The sequence below is a fragment of the Mytilus edulis genome, chromosome 14 (assembly GCF_963676685.1).
Source record: "Mytilus edulis chromosome 14, xbMytEdul2.2, whole genome shotgun sequence".
In the NCBI taxonomy this organism is placed as follows: domain Eukaryota; kingdom Metazoa; phylum Mollusca; class Bivalvia; order Mytilida; family Mytilidae; genus Mytilus; species Mytilus edulis.
The window spans coordinates 32555111-32577631 of record NC_092357.1 but is presented as its reverse complement, the minus strand read 5'-3'; the positions used below and the strand labels follow the sequence as shown (position 1 = coordinate 32577631).

Here is a 22521-nt window from a genome sequence, read left to right as displayed (position 1 = left end):
TTTTGTATTTCTCTGTTTTGAGTGTTCTTGTATTTATTTGTACTGTATTCCCGTCAATTAATGTTGTAATGTTAGCAATATTTGTAACATTAATTGCCATAAAGCGTGAGGTTAGGCTAGAAAAATTCCTGATTTAACTCACAATTTTTATTCTTACAATGTCCTGTCAGGATTATGGCAGTTGTTATTAAATAGTTCGTTGCTATGTACGTTGCAGTGTAGTTTGTTATTTTTTTGTTGCATTTTTGTGTTCTGTTATTTCGTTGATTTCCTCTTTAATTTGATATGTTTCCCTCGGATTAAGTATGTAACCCGGATTTGATTTCTCTCAATCGATTTATGACTTTTGAACAGCGGTATACTACTGTTGCCTTTATATGTAATATTAGATTTTTAATACTCGCATTGCTTCCATCGGCATACTCATCGATTATTTACAATAAATAATTAGTAAGTGTTTATCGCTATTCAGTTAAAGAAGCTTACTGCTGTACTTCCTGAATATTCTTATTTTTGGTCTTGAACTTTTTGTTTAGTATTTGTGATTGTTTTCTTTTTTTTTTTTTTTGTGATAGGCTTTTAATAAATGGTAGAACTTTTAGATCGGTTCTTTGTCTTTCAAGTGTATTTGTTTGTTTTGCACTACATTAACCTTATGAGCCTAACCCTTTTGAACTGGTTTTTTAGCATGATATATTGTTGTGCTGTCTCACCACCGTCCCAGGCAATATATTTAAGCTTGCCAAAATTGGGGTGTGGTTATCCATGCCCAACAGCTTGTTAATCAACGGTGGTTTTCATTTACTGATTTTCGTATTCGTTTTTCGTCTTTTTTATGTTCTTGTATATAAAATCGTTAAAACTCGTTTAAATTGTTTAACATTTTGATCATTACGGGTCTATTTGTAGCTTCCTCACCGACTTTGGTTTTGTTGATTGTTAAAGACTGTACGGGTACCCATAGCAACATGCACCCACTCATCATGCCACATCTCCTTTTGTGGATTTGACAATAGGTGGTAAAAACTTTGAATCGTGCAAGTATATAAGTCTGGTAATGTTGAGTTTTTTTCTTCATTTTATTTCACATTGGATTTAAAAAATAAATTATTAATAAATAACAATACTATGTTTTTAAATGATTGCAAATATGTGTAGTAGCCATTTCACAGTCTTATACCTCGTCTTTGTTTTACTCTTTAAAATTATTGCCGATATTTGTTGAATACATCTAAACAGGCGATTAGATTACAAAATCATCAATAACAGAAATATAAACATAAGTTTTTCCAAAAATATACTTAAACTCTGTCAATCATAACTTTGTAGTACAACAACAATATACTTTTACAAATATACACTAAGATATTTGCATAAATTAGAACTGTAATGTTGAAGAAAAGCATGTCAATACAAATGTTACAAATAGAGTTGTGCAAAACATATCTTTTTGTTCTATCTTTAGACAATTTTTAAAATCAAATTAAAACTCAACGACTGAAAATTGTACTGATTTACGACAATCAATACATGTATGAATAAGTAATTCATAGCAGATTTATAGAAATTGGATTTCCATTGAAGAATATCATTTTCTAATGTATCCTTGAATTCATCATGTTACCCCTTCTTTATCATTTTGTAATGCCATTTCTTCGTCTATCTTCCGGTGTTGTTTTAATGAATCTTTTGACCCTTGCCTCTTCTTCTGATAGCAATTATGTCTTAAAAATAAACAAATTGATTAACACGTTGTGTCTTGTTAAGTACCAAAACACATATGTGTTGTATGAATGAATTATTATGATTTTGGTTTTGCAAAATATTATTTAAATTTTTACGCATACATTTTGGTATTTCTCAAATGCATAGTGGTGACGTTCAGAATATTTGACAGTTTTCATTTATTTCTTTACATTTTGAAACTATCATACATATATATCACTCTTTTTTAAAGACGTTGGACCATGACTCATATTGGATTATCTCCCAATTACAAAATGATATCAATTAAAAAATGACTCTAATGTTTCAACACCCAACACAAAGCCATATAAGCATTTACATGACGGATTATAAATGTGTCGAGTTTTGTAATGGGATAACAACATAGAAATGTCAGTATTTATTCAGGAAGCTGCCGGGGTATATACGACGTTTTTATCCTAAATTGGAACCTCGAATTAAAAACCTGTAACTATGTGACGTAGTCGAATGCTATACACTAAGGAATGTCAGAGGTTAGCATCTGGAGAAATAATGACGTGCTTCAGTCAATAATACATTTTTAATACAAAATCACGCAACTAACACTTGACATACTTATTTTATTTTTTTTAAAGTGTCATTATAAATATAATATTTGTGTTGCAAAACAAAGCTTAACACACATACAAACAAACACACACTTGAACTCTGAAAACGGAAAGAAATTGTCAAAAAAAGGGTGCATTTAGATAGATTACTTAAAATAGTAATACACGATAATCATGACATGAATAAGCATGTTGGATTGGGAATGTTTTTAAAATTTCTGCACTTGAAAAATAGTAAGACAGACGTAATCCATAATATATGTTTATTTCAGGTCTCAAAGAGGGAATACTGGGATATTCCTGGCAAATAGCTTATATACTCTGATATAAATCTGAAGTCGGGAATGTCGAGATATAAACCCTGTCTGAGACATAAATAACATATAATACACATGTATATGTATCTATATATACAGATGATACAAATGTTATGTATGATAACCACCGCAACCCTTAATGTATTTAACTTAATTCTTCAGAAAGTGGTCAACCTTAATGACGAATTTGTATTTTGTAAGCTGATAATTAATTAAAAAAAGGACTTAAAAATATCACAGGTCTCTCAAACTTGTCAGCAAAAACGAACTGACAATCCAATGACAAAAAAATGAAAGAAAAAAAAACAAAACAAAAAGCTTATAGTATACAATACTCATTACAAAACGACAATCTACACAACACGTACCCTAAATTTTCTATTGTGAGTAAACCTCAACATAACAACGACGTTAGATAGCCATAGTGTCTATTAATGCTCAATAATTGGTACTTACGAAGACAGATAAATTCACAGTGTTGACCATCTCATTTTTTCGAAAGCTTTACACTTTGGGTAATTATGAAAGCTAATTGTACAAAGTAAAGGGAAATGTTACGAAATGCAGGGTTATGGAAAGTTATATAATGATGCCGGATTTGAGAATTATCAAAGATACAAACTTAAAAGGCAAAACGCGCAGTACGTCAACACAAGACACACCAATGACGACCGTACAAACAAATTAATATGATAAATAAGTCGGATATGTAAGACATTTTTGCCAAAATTAATATTTCTTAATTACAGTTTGTGTTATGTGGTCGTTATTTCATTGACGCTTCTAATAAATACAAATTGGTAGTTAAATAAAAATACTTACAGGAGTGCTAATAATTTCGTTTTGTTGTTCTTAGAGAGAACGCACATTAAACACATAAATGGAATAGACATCAAAAAGCAAACAGAAATAATTCCAGCAACTCGTTGTATATCAATTCTGGATTCCATTGTACCTACAAGTACAAGATTAAGGTTGTTACTCATTGTTGACTGCTGTACCCAATTATTTTTTTTATTTGTTTTACCTCTTGCGCCTTTATGTGTTCTTCACACATTGTTGTTAATATAATTAAATTTGTCATTGTTTATGCGATAGTTATAAAACCAATTGTATACGTCCTTTTGTATTTTTTTTTTCATCTGATGAGTTAAGCCATTTCAACTGATCTTTATAGTTCGTTCTTATGTTGTATTGTTAAACCACTGTCCCATGTAAGGGTTGGGATTCCGCTAACATGTTTAATCCCGCAACATTCTGTAGGTATGTGCCTGTCCCAAGTCAGGAGCCTGTAATTCAGTGGTTGTCGTTTGTTTATATGTTACATTTTTGTGTTTCGTTCATGTTTTATACATAAATAAGGCACTTAGTTTTTCTCGGTTGATTTGTTTTACATTGTCATTTCGGGGCCTTTTATAGCTGACTTTGCGGTACGGGCTTTGTTCATTATTAAAGGCCGTACGGTGACCTATAAGTGTTAATTTATGTGTCATTGTGGTCTCTTGTAGAGAGTTGTCTCATTAAGCAATGATATCATATCTTCTTTTTCTATCTTAATCCACCATTTTCTAAATTCGAAAATGCCTATATCAAGATCGGAAAGTGAGAGTTGTTAATAACTCGTTTAATGTGTTTAATATTTTAACATTTGAATAGGGTCTTTCCGTTTTAAATTTTCATCGCAGTCGGGTATTTTTTTTTTTATATATTCATGATATTGAATTATACAAAACTGTTTTGAGTTTAAAGGTTTAACGGAACGATACTTTTAGATGTTTTAAGCGAAATAAATGGAATGAATTAATCAAATAATCTTTTAAAAAGCTTGAACTATATTATACATTTATAAGTAGTTGTTTCCATAAAGCACTCACTGGAGTATACAGATATTACATCATTGTAATATTTTGTATTTGTTCATTTAAACATAATGTAACGAATGTCATTAACATTTATTTCTGGAATAACTATTGCCGAACATAAATTTCTTATATCTTTGTTTTGATTAAACTCTTGCAGGGTTTCAAGGATACATTATCTATGTACATGTATATATATATGAAGCCCAGGTGGTCGTGTGGTCTAGCGGGACGGCTACAGTGCAGGCGATTTGGTGTCACGATATCGCAGTAGCATGGGTTCGAATCCCGGCGAGGGAAGAACTACAAATTTGCGAAAGCAAATTTACAGATCTAACATTGTTGGGTTGATGTTTAGACGAGTTGTATATACTAGTACATAATTTACACAGCCGTGTATCACCATCATTGCTGGTGATCCGATGGATACATCTGTTGTAGAGTTGTCACTGACTGAGACGTACTTATAAATATAATTATTTTCTGTGACTGTATCTTGCATTAATTTGTAGGATCCTTTACTATAGATAATTGAGCTGATCTGTAACAATAACATCTCCATGCCTTATATATCATGTACTGTAGTACGACGCTAGATTAAAACTGACGAGGAAAGGAAACACACGGCCACCGAAAGCTTTACTTTTGTGAAGCCCAGGTGGTTGTGTGGTCTAGCGGGCCGGCTGCAGTGCAGGCGATTTGGTGTCACGATATCTCAGTAGCATGGGTTCGAATCCCGGCGAGGGAAGAACAAAAAATTTGCAAAAGCAAATTTACAGATCTAACATTGTTGGGTTGATGTTTAGACGAGTTGTATATACAAAATGTACACAGCCGTGTATCACCATCATTCCTGGTGATCCGATGGATACATCTGTTGTAGAGTTGTCACTGAATCAGACGTACTTATATATATATATATATATATATATATATATTAAAAATTAAATACACAAAAAGAGTTTTAAAAGCAGCATTGTCTAGCGCTTTCATCCATCTTGGGACCGCTTGAAAAGAAACTTTTTTTGTATATATATATATATATATATATATATATATATATAAAGACAATCTTACCGTTTAAAGTACAGTTCATCGTTTCATTAATTACAACAATCCGTTTACTCCCTACATCACAAACAACAATCAATTTTCCAATTTTAACATCGTCTCTATGTGTATAGACCAGCTTAATATCAGTAGTAAAAAATAACCCACGTTTTTCTGTGTTAACTTGAAGAGATTGTAACGTAATGTCTTTTTTCTGAAAAAAAGGATCAACTTTATTGTTTTAATATATTTTCGTAAATAATAAATCTCTTTCGTTCTGTCTCGTCTATGTGAGAAGTGAGTTTCAAATTAAGGTTTTTGCTAAGGATAGATGAAGTTTGATGAGTAATATTTATACATACTAAAATGATATGATTAAGTATATTATAAACATCGACTATTGCATTGGTGCTTACTGCATATTAGTCATAATATCCTTTATTTTATGTTTTTTGCAGTATACCTCATAGAATAATGTGTTGGTTTTGTATTTTATTTTAAATATAGATTTCTCCGAAAAATTAATCTGCAACTTGAATATTAAATAGTCAAAATACACTTACCTTATGCAATTGAGTCAATATTAACTATTATTCCATATTGGTCTTATTTTAGTAGGTTTCTCTATATGAATTGGATTTTGAATAAAAAAACATATTCACCTGAGAAAGTGTTATATATTATTATGCTATTTTTTTGGTGTGTGTGATTTTATTATACATGTATAATACATTTAACATCTCTATTGTCCAGATTATGGAACTGTTCATATTGATTTTGTTTATTTGCTACATTCCCTGCTTTGGTCCTAATTTGGTGAAAACAATATTGTATTTTTTTTCTATCAGTTTTATTAAATTTTCATTTACTCACATTCAAAGTAGATTTACAATATGGTTGAGGAAAAACATTTTCTAATGTAACATTTCCTCTGCAAGTACATTCTGTGTCGGTCTCAACTGTTGCATTCAGAAGACTTTGAGGATGTTCTTAATAATGAGAGAATACAAATTATTACATTTTTTTTAAAAGAAAATTTATTGTAAATAATTATAGTAATATATCGGACCACAAAAAGTGTAAAAATGTTCAACGCATGGAAAATCTATATATAAAAAAAATCATGGCTCTGAAAATTCCCTTTTTTATTTGCCCTACTTTGACAAGATATCAAAGTTAATTAGCCTGCGATAAACAATCATTGAGCATCACATTATTTGTTGACTTTACGTTATATATTAGTTGCAATATATTTGCATGCATTGGTTCAATAATTTCGATAACATTTACATTACAAGAAACTCCTTTTTTCTGGCAGTTACAATAATACAAGCTTAAACTAGAAAAAAAATGTGCACTATTAACTAGCAGGGGACTCGGACGGTACATTTTTATTGTCATAAATGTGTAAAACATCTAAGAATTAAGATCATATACGAAAATCTACGAATAATTATATGTGAATACAGTCAAGAAATGTATGTGGTTTAGATGAATTGATATACTCACTTTCAAATTTGAATTTAGACAGTATGAGCATCTTTCTGTCAATCAAAAACCCATATGCACATTCGTAAATGATATTTACGTCATGTAAGCTAAAATTGTGAATTCGTAACGTTGATACACCAATCTTCTTATCCATATGCTCACTATATTTGTTTGGATATCTTGATACACCGTTCAATGTAATTCCATGAATGTTTCTTCGAATCGACCATCTTCGGTTCATATTTGCCCTACTTGCATAGTTAGGAATGAAGCATCCTAATTGAACATCTTCTCCAAAAACTGCTGGTACTGTGTCCAATTTCCATGATAGTTTTTCACCTAAAAGGATGCATTTGGTAAATAGAATTAGTCTTTTAGGCTAAGAAGACTTTAAGAAATTAACATGAATGTAATCATTATATAACACTAAAGCTGCCGATACGGATATTATGCAACCAAAACGTAATATGTTCTAACTGATAGATACGATCATACGATGTTGTATAATCGACGAGCGTAGCAGTATATTACTTTATTTTTGTTTTATTTTTCAATATGATGAACATTCCTGTCCTCAGTTATCATTTTTATATTAGAAGGGAAGAGATGCGATTCATTTTCAAACGATAAAAAATATTTCAAATGAAATTCAGATCAACAGTTATAATTTCTCTTACAACCTTGAACAATAAAAAATATAAGTAGTTGTAACTGGCTTTAATCATAACATAGATGGTGGTGTGGACAAGGTAAAGAAATGTAATTGATTCAGGTACACAATGTATCTATGTTTTGTATTATACAAATCTGAATTTTTGATAATATAAAGTTTAAGACACTGCCAACTAAAACAGGACTTTGCTTACCTGATGTGCTTGTCACAGAAGAACACACCAGGGCATACAATAAATACATGTATATCATACCGATAATCATGTTTTGTGAAATAAGCTGCAAAACAGAAAAATATAATTCATCATACTTATCAATAGGTGAATGGAATAACCTGGGAGAATGTTAAATACTGAACACTGAGGTAAGTCCACACAATCAAATTGCAAAATCAACATCTCAAAAACATAAAACGAATGGATGACAACTGTCATATTCCTAACTTGGTATTGGCTTTTTTCTTAGATCGAAAATGGTAGATGAAACCTTGTTGTATAGCTAGCTAAACCTCTTACTCGTACTACGGTCACAACCAGAGTTTTTCATCAATTTTTTCCGGACATTTCGATAGATTGCAGATTCTGAATTATTTTTAACTTTTATATACTCTTTTATTTTTTTTATTTTGTCCATTGTCTTTCAAAGATACTTCTAATCATAAGGTTTGTAGATACTTTTGTTCCTTACGTTGTAACTAAATTCCTATTCCCTTTTTACGAATGTGACCCACCGAATTACACTAATTAACCGAGTTTGTAATAACATGAGCAACACGAAATATACTACATGCGGAGCAGGATCTGGTTACCATTCCGGAGCACCTAAGATCATCCACAGTTTTTGGTGGGGTTCGTTTTGTTTTAGTTTTCTGTGTTGTTTCTTGTGTACAATTATTTGTCTGTATGTCTGTATGTTTTGTTTCTTTTCTTTTTACCCATGGCGTTTTTAGTTTATTTTCGATCCATGTGTTTGAATATCCCTTTGGTATATTTCGCCCCTCCTCCACATATATCATTTATACTTATTATCTTATAATCAATGACTTCCATTTATTATCTTCGATTTTTTCGTTTATTCCTTTCAAAATAAAACTTATCATTGCTAGCAAAAACTTACGATGTTGAATTAACCCTTTACTTGTTCAATATACGGTTTTATTACAACGCAATAAGTCATGATCAAAATAGTGGGAAAATTTATTTAGGTCATCGTAGACATTCATTTCAAATACTAAAACGAGAAAAATATAGTAAAAAGTAAAATAAAAAAATACTGAACTAGGAGGGAAATCTAAAATAAGAAACTACCAAATAAAATAGCAAAATCAAAAGCTCAAACCCATTCAAATTGTCATATTTCTGACTTGTACAGACTTTTTCTTGAGTAGAAAATGGTGGATTGAACCTGGTTTATAGCTAGCAAAACCTCTCACTTGTATGATTGTCGTATCATACTCCATTCTCACTTGTATGATTGTCGTATCATATTCCATTATATTGACAGCGATGTGTAACCAAAACAAACATATTTAATGGGTAAAAATGTCAAATTAGGGGTGCAACAGTCAACATTGTGTTATAATCCTAATCACAATAAAATTAAACAATTATTTAACTAAGAAGAACAAAAAGGCAAAGTAGTCCTTTGTTAATTTATATATTATTGTCATTTTGTTTAGTTGTTTTTTGTTACTTATTGTGCCATCTGACTCGGATTTCTTTTGAACTTACTTTTACTGTGCGTATTGTTGTACGTCTTGTTGTTTGTTTTTTCTGCGTTGGCCAGTGGTATAGGGAAAGGATTCAGATATCATAAAACATGGTTAACCCCGCCGCATTTTTGCGCCTGTCCCAAGTCAGGAGCCTCTGGCCTTCGAAAGTCTTGTACGATTTTTTATTTTAGTTTCTTGTGTATATATCGGGGTTTAGTATGAGGTCCATTATCACTGAACTAATATACGATTTTATTTAAGAGCTAGCTGCAGCACGCCTCTGGATCAAGAGTTTCTCGTTGCATTGAAGACCAATTGGTGGCCTTTGGCTGTTGTCTGCTCTTTGGTCGGGTTGTTGCCTCTTTGAAACAATCCCATTTTAAATTTTATTTATCAAATTTAACAACCTCATTCATTGCTTTCTTATTTTCGTATTTTATTTATGTATGTTAAATCCACCTATAGAGGATTGAAATATTTTAAGCACTGGCACCGAATGGTCAATTTAACACAAAGTCCAGTTTACATTGTTGATAACAGTTCTCCTCTTACATTTCTAACTTAAAGGGGTTATTCGGTGCTTTGAGTTACCCTGTACCACTTGATTTTTTATTGTTATGTGTTAAAGTGTAACAATAAGACCAAAATTACGTATGGAACCATGCAATTTATTTTAATAAATGGAAATGACAATACATTTTCCATCATCAAAAACTAAACCAAAATGTTCAAACTTTTAAGCATGTTTGGTAAATGAATCTTCAACCATGAATGAATCTCTAACCGTAATATGCTGTATTCAAACTTAATTAATGAACAACACTACTTGACTTTATATCATATTTCACTCATAGCGAGAATTCTTCATTTTTCTGTCGATTAAAAAAAAAAGGGTTTCCAACATTTTTTTACAGAAGGTTCTATCTCATAATTTTCCGAAGCAAGGTGAAGGTTTTAAGTGTTCAAACAAATTAAATCCCGCAGCCATCTGTGTGTGCCCTTACTAAGTCTCATATTTCAGTCTGTCATATTTGATTTTGTTCATTTTCAAACCTCAATTTGTTTGTTTTTTTGGTTTTTTTTTGTGTTTTGGTTTTACGGTTTGGCATATAGACAGCCTTCCATAATTAATAAAATTATATTCATTATTGGTTTTCCTCATTATTAAATACTGTAAAATGTCCTTTAGTTGTTTTTTTAAGCATGTTAGCTACCGCTTTCTAGATGTATCTATATATTTGGTCATTATTGAAGGCCATAATGGGACTAATAGTTGTTTAATCCTTATCACTTGATTTGTGATTGTTCAATTCTAATCAAACTACATTGTTATCAAAGGTACCAGGATTATAATTTAGTACGCCAAACGCGCGTTTCGTCTACATAAGACTCATCAGTGACGCTCATATCAAAATATTTATAAAGCCAAACAAGTACAAAGTTGAAGAGCATTGATGATCCTAAATTCCAAAAAGTTGTGCCAAATACGGCTAAGGTAATCTATGCCTGGTATAAGAAAATCCTTAATTTTTCGAAAAATTTAAATTTTTTTAAACAGGAAATTTATAAAAATTACCACATTATTGATATTCATGTCAACACCGAAGTGTTGACTACTGGGCTGGTGATACCCTCGGGGACGAAAGGTCCAACAGCAGTGGCATCGACTTTTCCAGTCATTCATAGAATTGGTATTTGACAGAGTGGTATGTCTGGTCGTGTATGTTGAAAGTAGTACAATAAGAACATACTTTGTAACTATTTTAATCTGAGTGTCACTGATGAGTCATATGTAGACGAAACGCGCGTCTGGTGCATTAAACTATAATCCTGGTACCTTTGATAACTATTGAAAACAATCTGTAAAAAAAACATGAAAATATCTTTTTTAAATATATTTGTATATAGAAAAACGATTAAACTGAGTCAAGAAAAGCAGAAAGTATAAAAAGTCAGATCACAAAAAAAAACTGAACTCCGAGGAAATTGAAAGCGGAAAGTCTCTAATCAAATGGCAAAATCTAAGGTTCAAACACATCAAACGAAGCTTAACAACTGTCCTATTCCTGACTGGGTACAGGCAATTTCTTATGTACTGTTTGTGATGTCTTTAATTTTCTGCTTTATTATATTGTTTTTTTACTGTTGTTTGTACTTTGGTCGTTTTTAGTTTAACATGGCACTGTCAGTTTGTTTTCAACTTCCGAGTTTGAATTTCCCTTTTAATATATTTCTCTTCTCCTTGGCGTTATTCGATATTCTGCATCAAGTAAACAACCCATGCAAACATTTGTTAATATATGTATGTACATGATTTATCTGAGTCAAGAAAAGCAGAAAGTATAAAAAGTACAATCCAAAATAAAAAGCTGAACAGTAAGAAACATTCTAAACGTAAAGTCCCTAATCAAATGGCAAAATCTAAGGCTAAAAATCATCAACTGAATGGTTAACAGCTGTTCTTTTCCAGACTTGGTACAGTCGTATCTTTAGTTTTCTGATTTATTATATGTTTTGTTTACTGTTGTTTGTATTTTGTTCGTTCTTAGTTTGACATTGCTATGTCAGTTTGTGTTCAACGTCTGATATATATATAGGAAGATGTGGAATATAAACTCATCATAGATACCATGACTACATTTTGTATATTCGCCAGACGCGCGTTTGGTCTACAAAAGACTCATCAGTGACGCTCGAATCCAAACAATTTTGAAAGGCCAAATAAAGTACGCAGTTAAAGAGCATTGAGGACCAAAATTTCTAAACGTTTTGCCAAATACAGCTAAGGTAATCTATGCCTGAGGTAGAAAAGTCTTAGTATAAAAAAAAAATAATTTGTAAACAGTTAATTTATAAATATAACCAGATCAATGTTTATTCATGTCAGCACAAAAATGCTGACTACTGGGCTTGTGATACCCTCGGGAAAATAAATCTCAACCAGCAGTGGCATCGACCCAGTGGTTGTTAATGAACTCATCCTAGATACCAGGACTAAATTTTGTATACGCCAGACGCCCGTTTCGTCTACAAAATACTCATCAGTGACGCTCGAATCCAAAAAAGTTTAAAAGGCCAAATAAAATACGAAGTTGAAGAGCATTGAGGACCAAAATTTCTAAACGTTTTGCCAAATACAGCTAAGGTAATCTATGCCTGAGGTAGAAAAGTCTTAGTATAAAAAAAAAATAATTTGTAAACAGTTAATTTATAAATATAACCAGATCAATGTTTATTCATGTCATCACAAAAATGCTGACTACTGGGCTTGTGATACCCTCGGGAAAATAAATCTCCACCAGCAGTGGCATCGACCCAGTGGTTGTTAATGAACTCATCCTAGATACCAGGACTAAATTTTGTATACGCCAGACGCCCGTTTCGTCTACAAAAGACTCATCAGTGACGCTCGAATCCAAACAATTTTGAAAGGCCAAATAAAGTACGCAGTTAAAGAGCATTGAGGACCAAAATTTCTAAACGTTTTGCCAAATACAGCTAAGGTAATCTATGCCTGAGGTAGAAAAGTCTTAGTATAAAAAAAAAAAAATTTGTAAACAGTTAATTTATAAATATAACCAGATCAATGTTTATTCATGTCAGCACAAAAATGCTGACTTCTGGGCTTGTGATACCCTCGGGAAAATAAATCTCCACCAGCAGTGGCATCGACCCAGTGGTTGTTAATGAACTCATCCTAGATACCAGGACTAAATTTTGTATACGCCAGACGCCCGTTTCGTCTACAAAATACTCATCAGTGACGCTCGAATCCAAAAAAGTTTAAAAGGCCAAATAAAATACGAAGTTGAAGAGCATTGAGAACCAAAATGCCTGAAAGTATTGCCAAATACAGCAAAGGTAATATATGCCTGAGGTAGAACAGCCTTAGTATTTCAAAAAAAATAATTTTGTAAACAGTTAATTTATAGATATAACCATATCAATGATAATTCATGTCAGCACAAAAAACCATTCATACGGTAAATCCAACGGTCTAATCTATATAAAAACGAAAAACGAGAAACACGTATGAACTACATAAACTACATAAACAGACGACCACTACTGTTCATCAGATTCCTGACTTAGGACTTTAATATTTTTTTAATATATTTCTCTTCTTCTTTTCTTTACTCGATAGTATTGCATCAAGTCGACAGGTATTTTGCTATTTTTCATGATGCTAGTATGTCAAAAGGTGAATTGGACTTTAACCAGGGTGAATTTCAGTCACACGCATGATCACGCAATGATCGAAGACGAGGTCTTCTATATTATTTTTTCATTCATTCATAGTTTCCGTTAAAAACTTGGATATAATCCAAATTTGTCCCTGTAAACTTGAATGGATAATCACGTGACCATTGATTGTGTACTATTTTTAAATCAATGTTTGTAAACAATGTTCAACATGTGTCAATAGGTGAGATTCAGATAAAAAGTTTTTCACGTGACTTTATCTTTTACACAATTTCACAGGTGTATTTAACCTGTTCCTTCAGAAATTATGATTGAATAACAGTTTTGTCCTCGATTAGTATTAAAAATTGACAAGAGGTCAATGAGGACTGTATGTTTTGTTTGAAAATTAGCACATTACATATCACATGTATATTATGTTTCTTATAAACGAAATGGTGCGAAGAAGTTTCATAATTTGTAAAATAGACAGACAGACAAATAATAGTATTCATGACACAACATAGAAAACTCAGGACTAAGCAAAATGTACCCCACCAAAAACTGATCTCAAGTGCGTCGGAAAGGTTAGCAGATCCTGCTCTAAATGTGGCACCCATCGTGTTGCTCATGTTATTACAAACCCGCTTTTGGCCTTATTTGCTATTTAACGCATAGTATTAGGCAAATATATATATATAACATCAGTCATCTGCATCGATGTTTAAAAAACAAAATCTAAAACAGTAAATGTAGTACAAATTTAATTGAGAGAATATAAAAATCATGCAAATTTGATGACATGAAAATTAATTTAATACATTATATAATATAAGGCAGCTACATGTATTATTAGATGTTTACGAAAGTGCCGTGGAACACAATATTTTCTTTTATTCTCACAGACTAAAAAAGTCTGTTTCATACAAATTTGGTGACATGAAAATAAAATTAATAAAAAAATGTTTATAAAAACAAGTTCAATTGTATATTGAATAAATTAAAGCAGTTACATGTATTATTAGCTGTTTATGAAAATGCCGTGGAACCTCCTTTTTTTATTCTCAAGATAAGAAAAGATTATAAATACAAATATCAGATTTTTCTTTTTGCCAACTAAATGAAATGAGTTTATAATGCTACAGTTATAAAGCTGCCGCCCAAAACACAGAAGCTGAAGATCATGTCAACATTTTATTTTTATTCTGTTTTCCTATGCAAACCAAACTACAATCAAGACACCAGCACTTGTTGTAAAATGATCTATATAGCAATATCAGTTAACAATTATCTCAACTAATTCCTGCAAGACATTGTGTTGGTAGTTGTGACAAAAAGAATACAGAAACATCACAAAAATAAATAACCCTTGTTTGCTGATCGTCAATGTGTTTAAGCCAATTGTACATGGTTTCAATAATGTGAAATGGAACTGGTTATCTTAAGAATTACTTTAACACTCCATAACACCAGCCCCGAAAAACTTGGTTAAGACGATGGAAATGTGAAGAGTTGACAGATAGACGGGCGGACCGACGGAAGCAAAGTGAAATTGAGAATGGAAATGGGGAATGTGTCAAAGAGACAACAACCCGACCAAATAAAAAACAACAGCAGAGGGTCACCAACAGGTCTTCAATGTAGCGAGAAATTCCCGCACCCGAAGGTGTCCTTCAGCTGGCCCCTAAACAAATATATACTAGTCCAGTGATAATGAACGCCATACTAATTTCCAAATTGTACACAAGAAACTAAAATTAAAATAATACAAGACTAACAAAGGCCAGAGGCTCCTGACTTGGGACAGGCGCAAAAATGCGGCGGGGTTAAACATGTTTGTGAGATCTCAACCCTCCCCCTATACCTCTAACCAATGTAGTAAAGTAAACGCATAACAATACGCACATTAAAATTCAGTTCAAGAGAAATCCGATTCTGATGTCAGAAGATGTAACCAAAGAAAATAAACAAAATGACAATAATACATAAATAACAACAGACTACTAGCAGTTAACTGACATGCCAGCTCCAGACTTCAATTAAACTGACTGAAAGATTATGATTTCATCATATGAACACCAGGCACAATCCTTCCCGTTAGAGGTTTAGTATCATACCATCATAACATATATGAGAAGAACATAACCCGTGTCATGCCAACAACTGTTATTAAAAAAATAATGTGTTTAGTTCCGATGCAAAGACCTTATCAGTGACTCAATATTAACGCCAAAATATGCAATCTTTAATGACTTGACAACAGTATCGTAATTATATCCCTTCTTGATAAGTCTATTCAAAGGTTTTGTAAGTTTCTGAGGTGAATACTGACACCTTTGTGCTTTATAAAGAATATTACCATAAAAAATTGGATGTGAAATACCTGAACGTATTAGAAGTCTGCATGTTGAGCTATATTTACGAATGATGTCTTTATACCGATGATAAAATTTAGTAAATGTTTTGACTAGTTTGTGATATCGAAAACCCTGGTGTAATAATTTTTCAGTAATACATAAATTTCTCTCGTTAAAATCTAAAACATTGTTACATACACGAGCGAATCGTACAAGTTGAGATATACAAACACCGTAAGATGGTGACAAGGGAACGTCACCATCTAAAAACGGATAATTAACGATAGGAAATGAAAAATCATCCCTTTTATCATAAATTTTAGTATTTGAGACGAGACAGATCACAACAGCTCACCTGACCAATACTAGTAATAGATTTTGCAAACGAAAGTGTTTACTTTTCGCCGTGATTTTTAATTGTCCTTTCATAATATTTGTTTTTTAGTATAGGATTTTCGGAGGTCGTGTTAAACTTTATATAGACTGTTTTCGCCACAAACCACTAAAATCAGAATGAGATGCATTTACGAAGTTATTTTAATTTTCTGGGGATCCCATGCATGTATAATATGGTATATAAGTCAGGTTGCAAGTAAGAAATATATAAACACACAGGGATACAAATTATAAACTAACCTTTCGCTTGAAACAATATTTCTATCTTTCATTAAGGACATTAAGAAATAATCTCACCTGGACTGTTTTCTTGGCCGTGTAATGATGAAATTGTGAAAGTGAGTAAGGGCTAGGAATGTTTTGGAACTTCGATTATCAAAGAAATTGATTATAAAACCGTAAATACAATGTAACAATTGTTTGTACTTTAACTGCTAAAAATCTATTTTATTTTTCATCAAAAGCAGCGCGTTTGACATCTTCGTTTGAAGTATATGATATTTATAAAACTTAAATGAATCGTATAGGTCAGTTGATGAGTAAACACGTAGACTCTGTTAAACTTACTGTTTAATATACGTTGAATGTTTAAAAAGATGGGATGGTCACTTCTAGTACTAAAATAAGTTGAAGACAACCAATACTTTGCACATTTTAGGGGGGGGGGGGCGCACGCCCACCACGCTCCCGACTAAATCTGCCCCTGAAAATCATTTCAAATAGCTCAATCGATAGTTATAAAGCACAAAACCGAATTTTAACCAATAGACACAAACAAAGAACTCGCAACTACTACAAATAAAGGCAACAGTAGTATACCGCTGTTCAAACTCATAAATCCATGGACAAAAACCAAAATCGGGGTAACAAACTAGAACTACAAGCTACTAGAAACGAGTTAGATAAAGACAAGAGTAGTAGATCGCTGTCCAAAAGTCATAAATGACAACTCTAATAAACAGTCTGTGGAACTCACGCAATGCAAAAATATGGTAAATCATATTACAGAATGTAGCAATAACTTGATAACTGATAGCTGTACTGATCCAGCAATATAGGCATTAAGACATTTTTTTGATTTTCCAAAGATAAATCTTAAATCAACGTGTCCCAAAACCAACATCACAGTAAAAACTAGTATGTGATGTCTTCAAAATGTATTTAGAATTATATAGCTACAGCTAAATTGGGTAACAACATCTTTGTATCTATAAACGAATTTTCTAAAAGTTTTGATGAATGTGTGGTAACAAAATCCAAGATCTTTACCATATATTTATATAAATTGCGTTCATTGAAATCTGAGATAACATTAACGGTACATTTTTTCTGCATCAGATGCGCATTTCGACAATACATGTCTCTTCAGTGATGTTCGTGGCCAAAAATTTTGAAATCCAAAGCTAACATAAAGATGAAGAGCTATAATCCAAAAGGTCCAAAAAGAATAGCCAAATCCGTGAAAGAAATCAGAGCTTTGCATGAGGGAGATACTTTCCTTAATTTATAATAATTTCTAACATTTTATAACAGTAAATTTTAATAACACAAAAAATCCGTATTATCATGCCAGTACCGGAACATGACTTTCGACATCGACATAACAAATAAATGAAATATACGTACATAGAGACGCTAATTAATGATTGATGTCTTAACAGACAATCGGCCAAACATTTTGAAAGCATCAGGTAAATTGAAGAAAAGGGTTATTCTCAGATATTTGTAAAAAGAAACTTGGATAAGTAAACTATTTTTAAGTTGTGTTGGAGAACATTGTTATTAAAATTAGAGAATTATCAAAAGTAGTACCAAACTTAGGAAGCAGTTTTTTTTCTATGGAACCATATTTGTTGATTGGGAAAGAACAAATGTATGTTTGTGAGTATATAATTTCGTGATTTTGTTAAAGTTTGTAAAAAAGCCTATAAGAACAATATTTTCATGAACATTATTTTTTTCTTATTATTTCAATGTTACTATCCCCTTTGAAACACCTCAAATGCAGCAAAACATTTCCCTCTAAGTCTAGATCACTGACATTAAGCTTATGATATGACGTTACACCGAATCTTCTTAACACCCAATCCCTAAACTGTGTGGAATATCATGTATTTAATGTCATTCCTCGGTCACTTATGATAAACAAATGTATAAAACTTATCACAAATTATCACTTTTAAGGTGGCTCGTAGGTACAAAAATTTCAAAAAAAAAATGAAGCTTTATTTTTTCATTACAAATTTTATTTATTACACTATTAGTTATTACTTTATGATATGGTAAAAAAAAATCAACCATAAAAATCGATTCGGTTTGGCCCAAGATGACTTTTAAAATGATCATAAAATTGAAAAAGCTCCAAATTATCTCCCTTTGGTGCAAAAATGCCATTTTTGGCATTAAATTTGAAATATCTTTTTTAACTCATCGGTGACCTATATTTTTTATTATTGTTTTCATATAAGCTGTACATAAACTAAATAATTGTAAAATTTAAGCGATTTCTGTAATTAGGTTATTTTTTTATTTCGATATTATCTCTATTTCGTCTATTAGTTCAATAGAAAAAAGGGACATTAACAAAAATGTATGCCTCTTCCGGAGCCAGACTGTGAGCTTAAATGAACGGTGACCCCATTTTTTTATTTCATTTTTCTTTTAAGTATATGATAAAGTTCATTTATTAAAAAATATAGCGAAAACCTATATTAGAAAAAAAAAAATGATTTATACCCAGGAGCCCCCTTAATACTAAAATTATAAAAAGCGATGTTAAATACAGGTAAATCATATAGTCGAATCTGAACCTTCTTTTTACCACAAATAATCAACCATGTCTGTAGTTTTACCTTCATCAAACATTTGTAGAACGGAAGTAAGATGTCGTCCGATGCAGTTTCAGCACCAATCACCTACTGGGAATAACGTTTGTCTAGTGACATGTCCCCATGAATATAGTACACCAATTCCAGAGTACTCAACTTTAATAGACAACTGGACATCAACACCAATAATTGCTGTGAAAGAAGATTAAAGACTAACGTCTAGCTTTGTTTAAAAACAAATTATATAATATAAAATGAAAGAGAATAACTACTCAACAACTATCCAACAATAATTTCCGTATGACTGTTATTATAATCAAAATAAAAGTAAAAGGGAGTCAAATGCTGAGAAACGTAGCAGTGTGTTCTTTAAAGGAAGAAGACGTTAAGAACATAATACAGGACAAAAACGTTGGTATACTACTTTTGAAATATTATGTAAAGTTTTTTTCTTGTGTACAATTTGGAAATTAGTATGGCGTTCATCTGAAGTAGTATATATTTGTTTAGGGGCCAGCGGAGAGACGAATCCGGGTGCGGGAATTTCTCGCTATATTGAAGACCTGTTGGTGACCTTCTGCTGTAGTTTTTTCTATGGTCGGGTTGTTGTCTTTTTGACATTTCCCCATTTCCATTCTCGATTTTATCATAAAAAATAAATAGGTTATTTTTTTATTTGCAAAAGCGTATGTCTTATAAACGTTCACAAAATATTTTATTAGAAAATAGTCACATTTATATTAATAAAAATAACAACGAAAATTAGATTGGATAATACAATTACATATACACAATGTATTGTATTCGAATACATCTATTATTTCATATGCTTATTAGAATCCCGAAGCTTTTGGTTCCACAAGCCTTTCATTTACAGCTGAGAGTGCTTGATTCATTATGTTAAATTTAGAATAGATAATTATGTTATTTTTTATTTGCACTAACGTATGTTTTATAAACGTTAAAACAATATTTCATTAAAAATTAGTAACATATATATTAACAAAAATAACAAATAAAGTTTGATTGGAAGAAAATAAAAAAAATATAATTATGTTGTATTCGAATATTCGAATTTCATATGCTTATTAAAATGCCGAAGCTTTTTGGTTCATTTACAGCTGACAGTGGCTGCTTTCTTTAATTACGGACATCTGTTTTCTCTTTTTGGCATGTTTGATGACAAATTTATGTTATCAAGGTTTTAAATAAAGGCAACAGTAGTATACCGCCGGTTGAAACTCATAAATTGATAAGGAAATAACAAATCCGGGCTACAAACTAAACCTGAGGGGAAAGTATCTAATATAAGTGAACTACGACACAATGGAAACACAACATTAAACTGGCACACACACATAAACGAACTATAATGTAGTAATGGCCATTTTTCTGACTTGGTACGGACATTTTAAGAAAAAAATAGATGGTGTTGTGGCATGCCAAACATCCCGCTTTAATGGCAATGTTTATTAAAACATTAAATGAAGACTTTTTATTCCAAATATGTGTTAATTTATTTTATTTTCATTGTTGATATGCAATGAGAATATTTTGCTAGGTTTCTTCATACAATATGTGTACTAAGTATAAAATAGAAGTAGGGTTATAATTGTAAATGAGACAACTCTCCGTAAGAGACAAAAAACACACAAATGAACATATACAGGTGAGTGTACTGCCTTCGACAATGAGAAAAGTCCATACCGCACATTCAGCTATAAAAGGCCACGAAATGACTTATGTACAACAATTCAAACGAGAACATTTATGTCCCATTCTATTTACAAAATAATACACGTACAATAATAAAGGTTTTCTTTCATCGTGTCATTGAATGTATATCTACAAATGTATTATATTTAAAATTCTTGTGTAATGAATACTTATGCTTGCACTGTTTTACGATCTGATTTGTTCCGAACCATTATCGTTGCTGGATTCTGTATATTCTTAACATACCAAAATCCGTCGTATATTCTAGCAAACTTTTCTATTGTTTTTAATGTTCCTCAACTTCAGATATCAATTGGCCTTCCATCTTTTCAAATGAACATGCACTGATGAGTCTCATGTACACATACACGATAATATCTGTAACCTACTAAAGTTGTATAAATACTATGGAGGACTTGATCTGAAAATATGATATATTTTTCGTGCTGGAATAAAGACAGCTGCACATTTCAATTTATTTACTTGTTTTGTCTATCCTTTTAAGGATGGTTACTCCTCTTGCTGGATCTGTTGTTTTCGAGATAAGAAAAGGTAAACGAAAAAAATAGCATAAATACCAAACTCCATCGAAAATTCTCAACAGAAAGTCTCTGAGCAAACAGCAAGATTAAAGCTCAAACACATCAAACAAATGGATAACAACTTCCATATACGAAACTTGGTACAAGCATTTTCTGATGTAAAAAATGATTTGATAAATAATCTTCCTCTTGACTATGGCGATAACTTGGGATACTGTATAATTTGTTATAATTGGTTGTTAAGTCAGCATTAAGCACAATAGTAATTCCATTCCAGCTCAAGGATGTTGTGAGAACTCCTCTTTACAGCTGATTTTTATGTGTTTGAGTTTATTTGTGACAAAGTTGTAATCAGTTGTTTGTGATTAAAAGCAGTTAATTCGCTTTTAATTAATGACACAATCAAACCAGACATAATAATACTGCTTGTTTAAAAAGCTGTTACACATTTTAAGTTTTATATCAATTGATATTCGAATTATTGTTTGCACTCGTAAAGGCCATTGTGTATGTTAGCACATTATTAGTAACTATTTTATTAATATGACTCATAATTGATATTAAGTATATTGAACGCCTATAGTTCATGGTCAAACGTATATTCGTCACTTAGTACTTTCATATATTTTTTTATTAAAAACTACGTTTTCTTTTCTCAAAATCATGTTGGGGTAATTTTTGTTGGTATTTGAATCGGCTTTGTACCAATTTAAGCAGAAATATTCAATTCTTAATTTTCTGTTTAGTTATGTTTTTGTCATAAAATATTTTAACTTGCTAAAAATATAAATGCAACAACTATTTTTTGCTTGAGAGTAAGCCATATATGTTAACCAAATAAAATAGTAAAAAAAATAGGATACATCTTCATATTAAAAGAAAACAAAGACATTATAGTTAAATGCTTTTCCATCAACCAACATATGTAATTAATCTCAAGACTTATAAACGTAATAAACATATAAAAGAGTACCTTGCGAAATCAAGGTAATAGTTGGGAGACTTTTGAAAAAGGACCCATGCTCAAACAGTATTAGCAAAAAATCCCGAAACACTGTTAGTAATAATCTAAATTGTAGGCAACA

At 31.5% G+C, this 22521-nt stretch overlaps 1 protein-coding gene across 1 annotated transcript; it reads right to left on the bottom strand.

Annotated features, from left to right (window-relative positions):
- Window positions 1–1060: 1060 nt before the first annotated feature.
- LOC139504481 (uncharacterized) lies at window positions 1061–8384 on the bottom strand. The gene is made up of 6 exons (XM_071294585.1): window positions 7899–8384; window positions 7051–7371; window positions 6415–6530; window positions 5569–5755; window positions 3455–3587; window positions 1061–1724 (listed from the first exon to the last, which is right to left on the bottom strand). The coding sequence occupies exons 1-6, from the start codon at window positions 7966–7968 to the stop codon at window positions 1616–1618; spliced, it is 936 nt and encodes a 311-aa protein (XP_071150686.1). The 5' UTR covers window positions 7969–8384; the 3' UTR covers window positions 1061–1615.
- Window positions 8385–22521: the final 14137 nt, after the last annotated feature.

Excerpts from the sequence above, each read along its gene's own strand:
- LOC139504481 (XM_071294585.1), bottom strand. The coding sequence starts at position 7,968 with ATGATTATCGGTATGATATACATGTATTTATTGTATGCCCTGGTGTGT. Across the intron at positions 6,531-7,050 it reads GTCTAAATTCAAATTTGAAA|AACATCCTCAAAGTCTTCTG; the intron begins GTGAGTATATCA and ends CTCATTATTAAG. Across the intron at positions 3,588-5,568 it reads GATGAACTGTACTTTAAACG|GTACAATGGAATCCAGAATT; the intron begins GTAAGATTGTCT and ends TTGTACTTGTAG.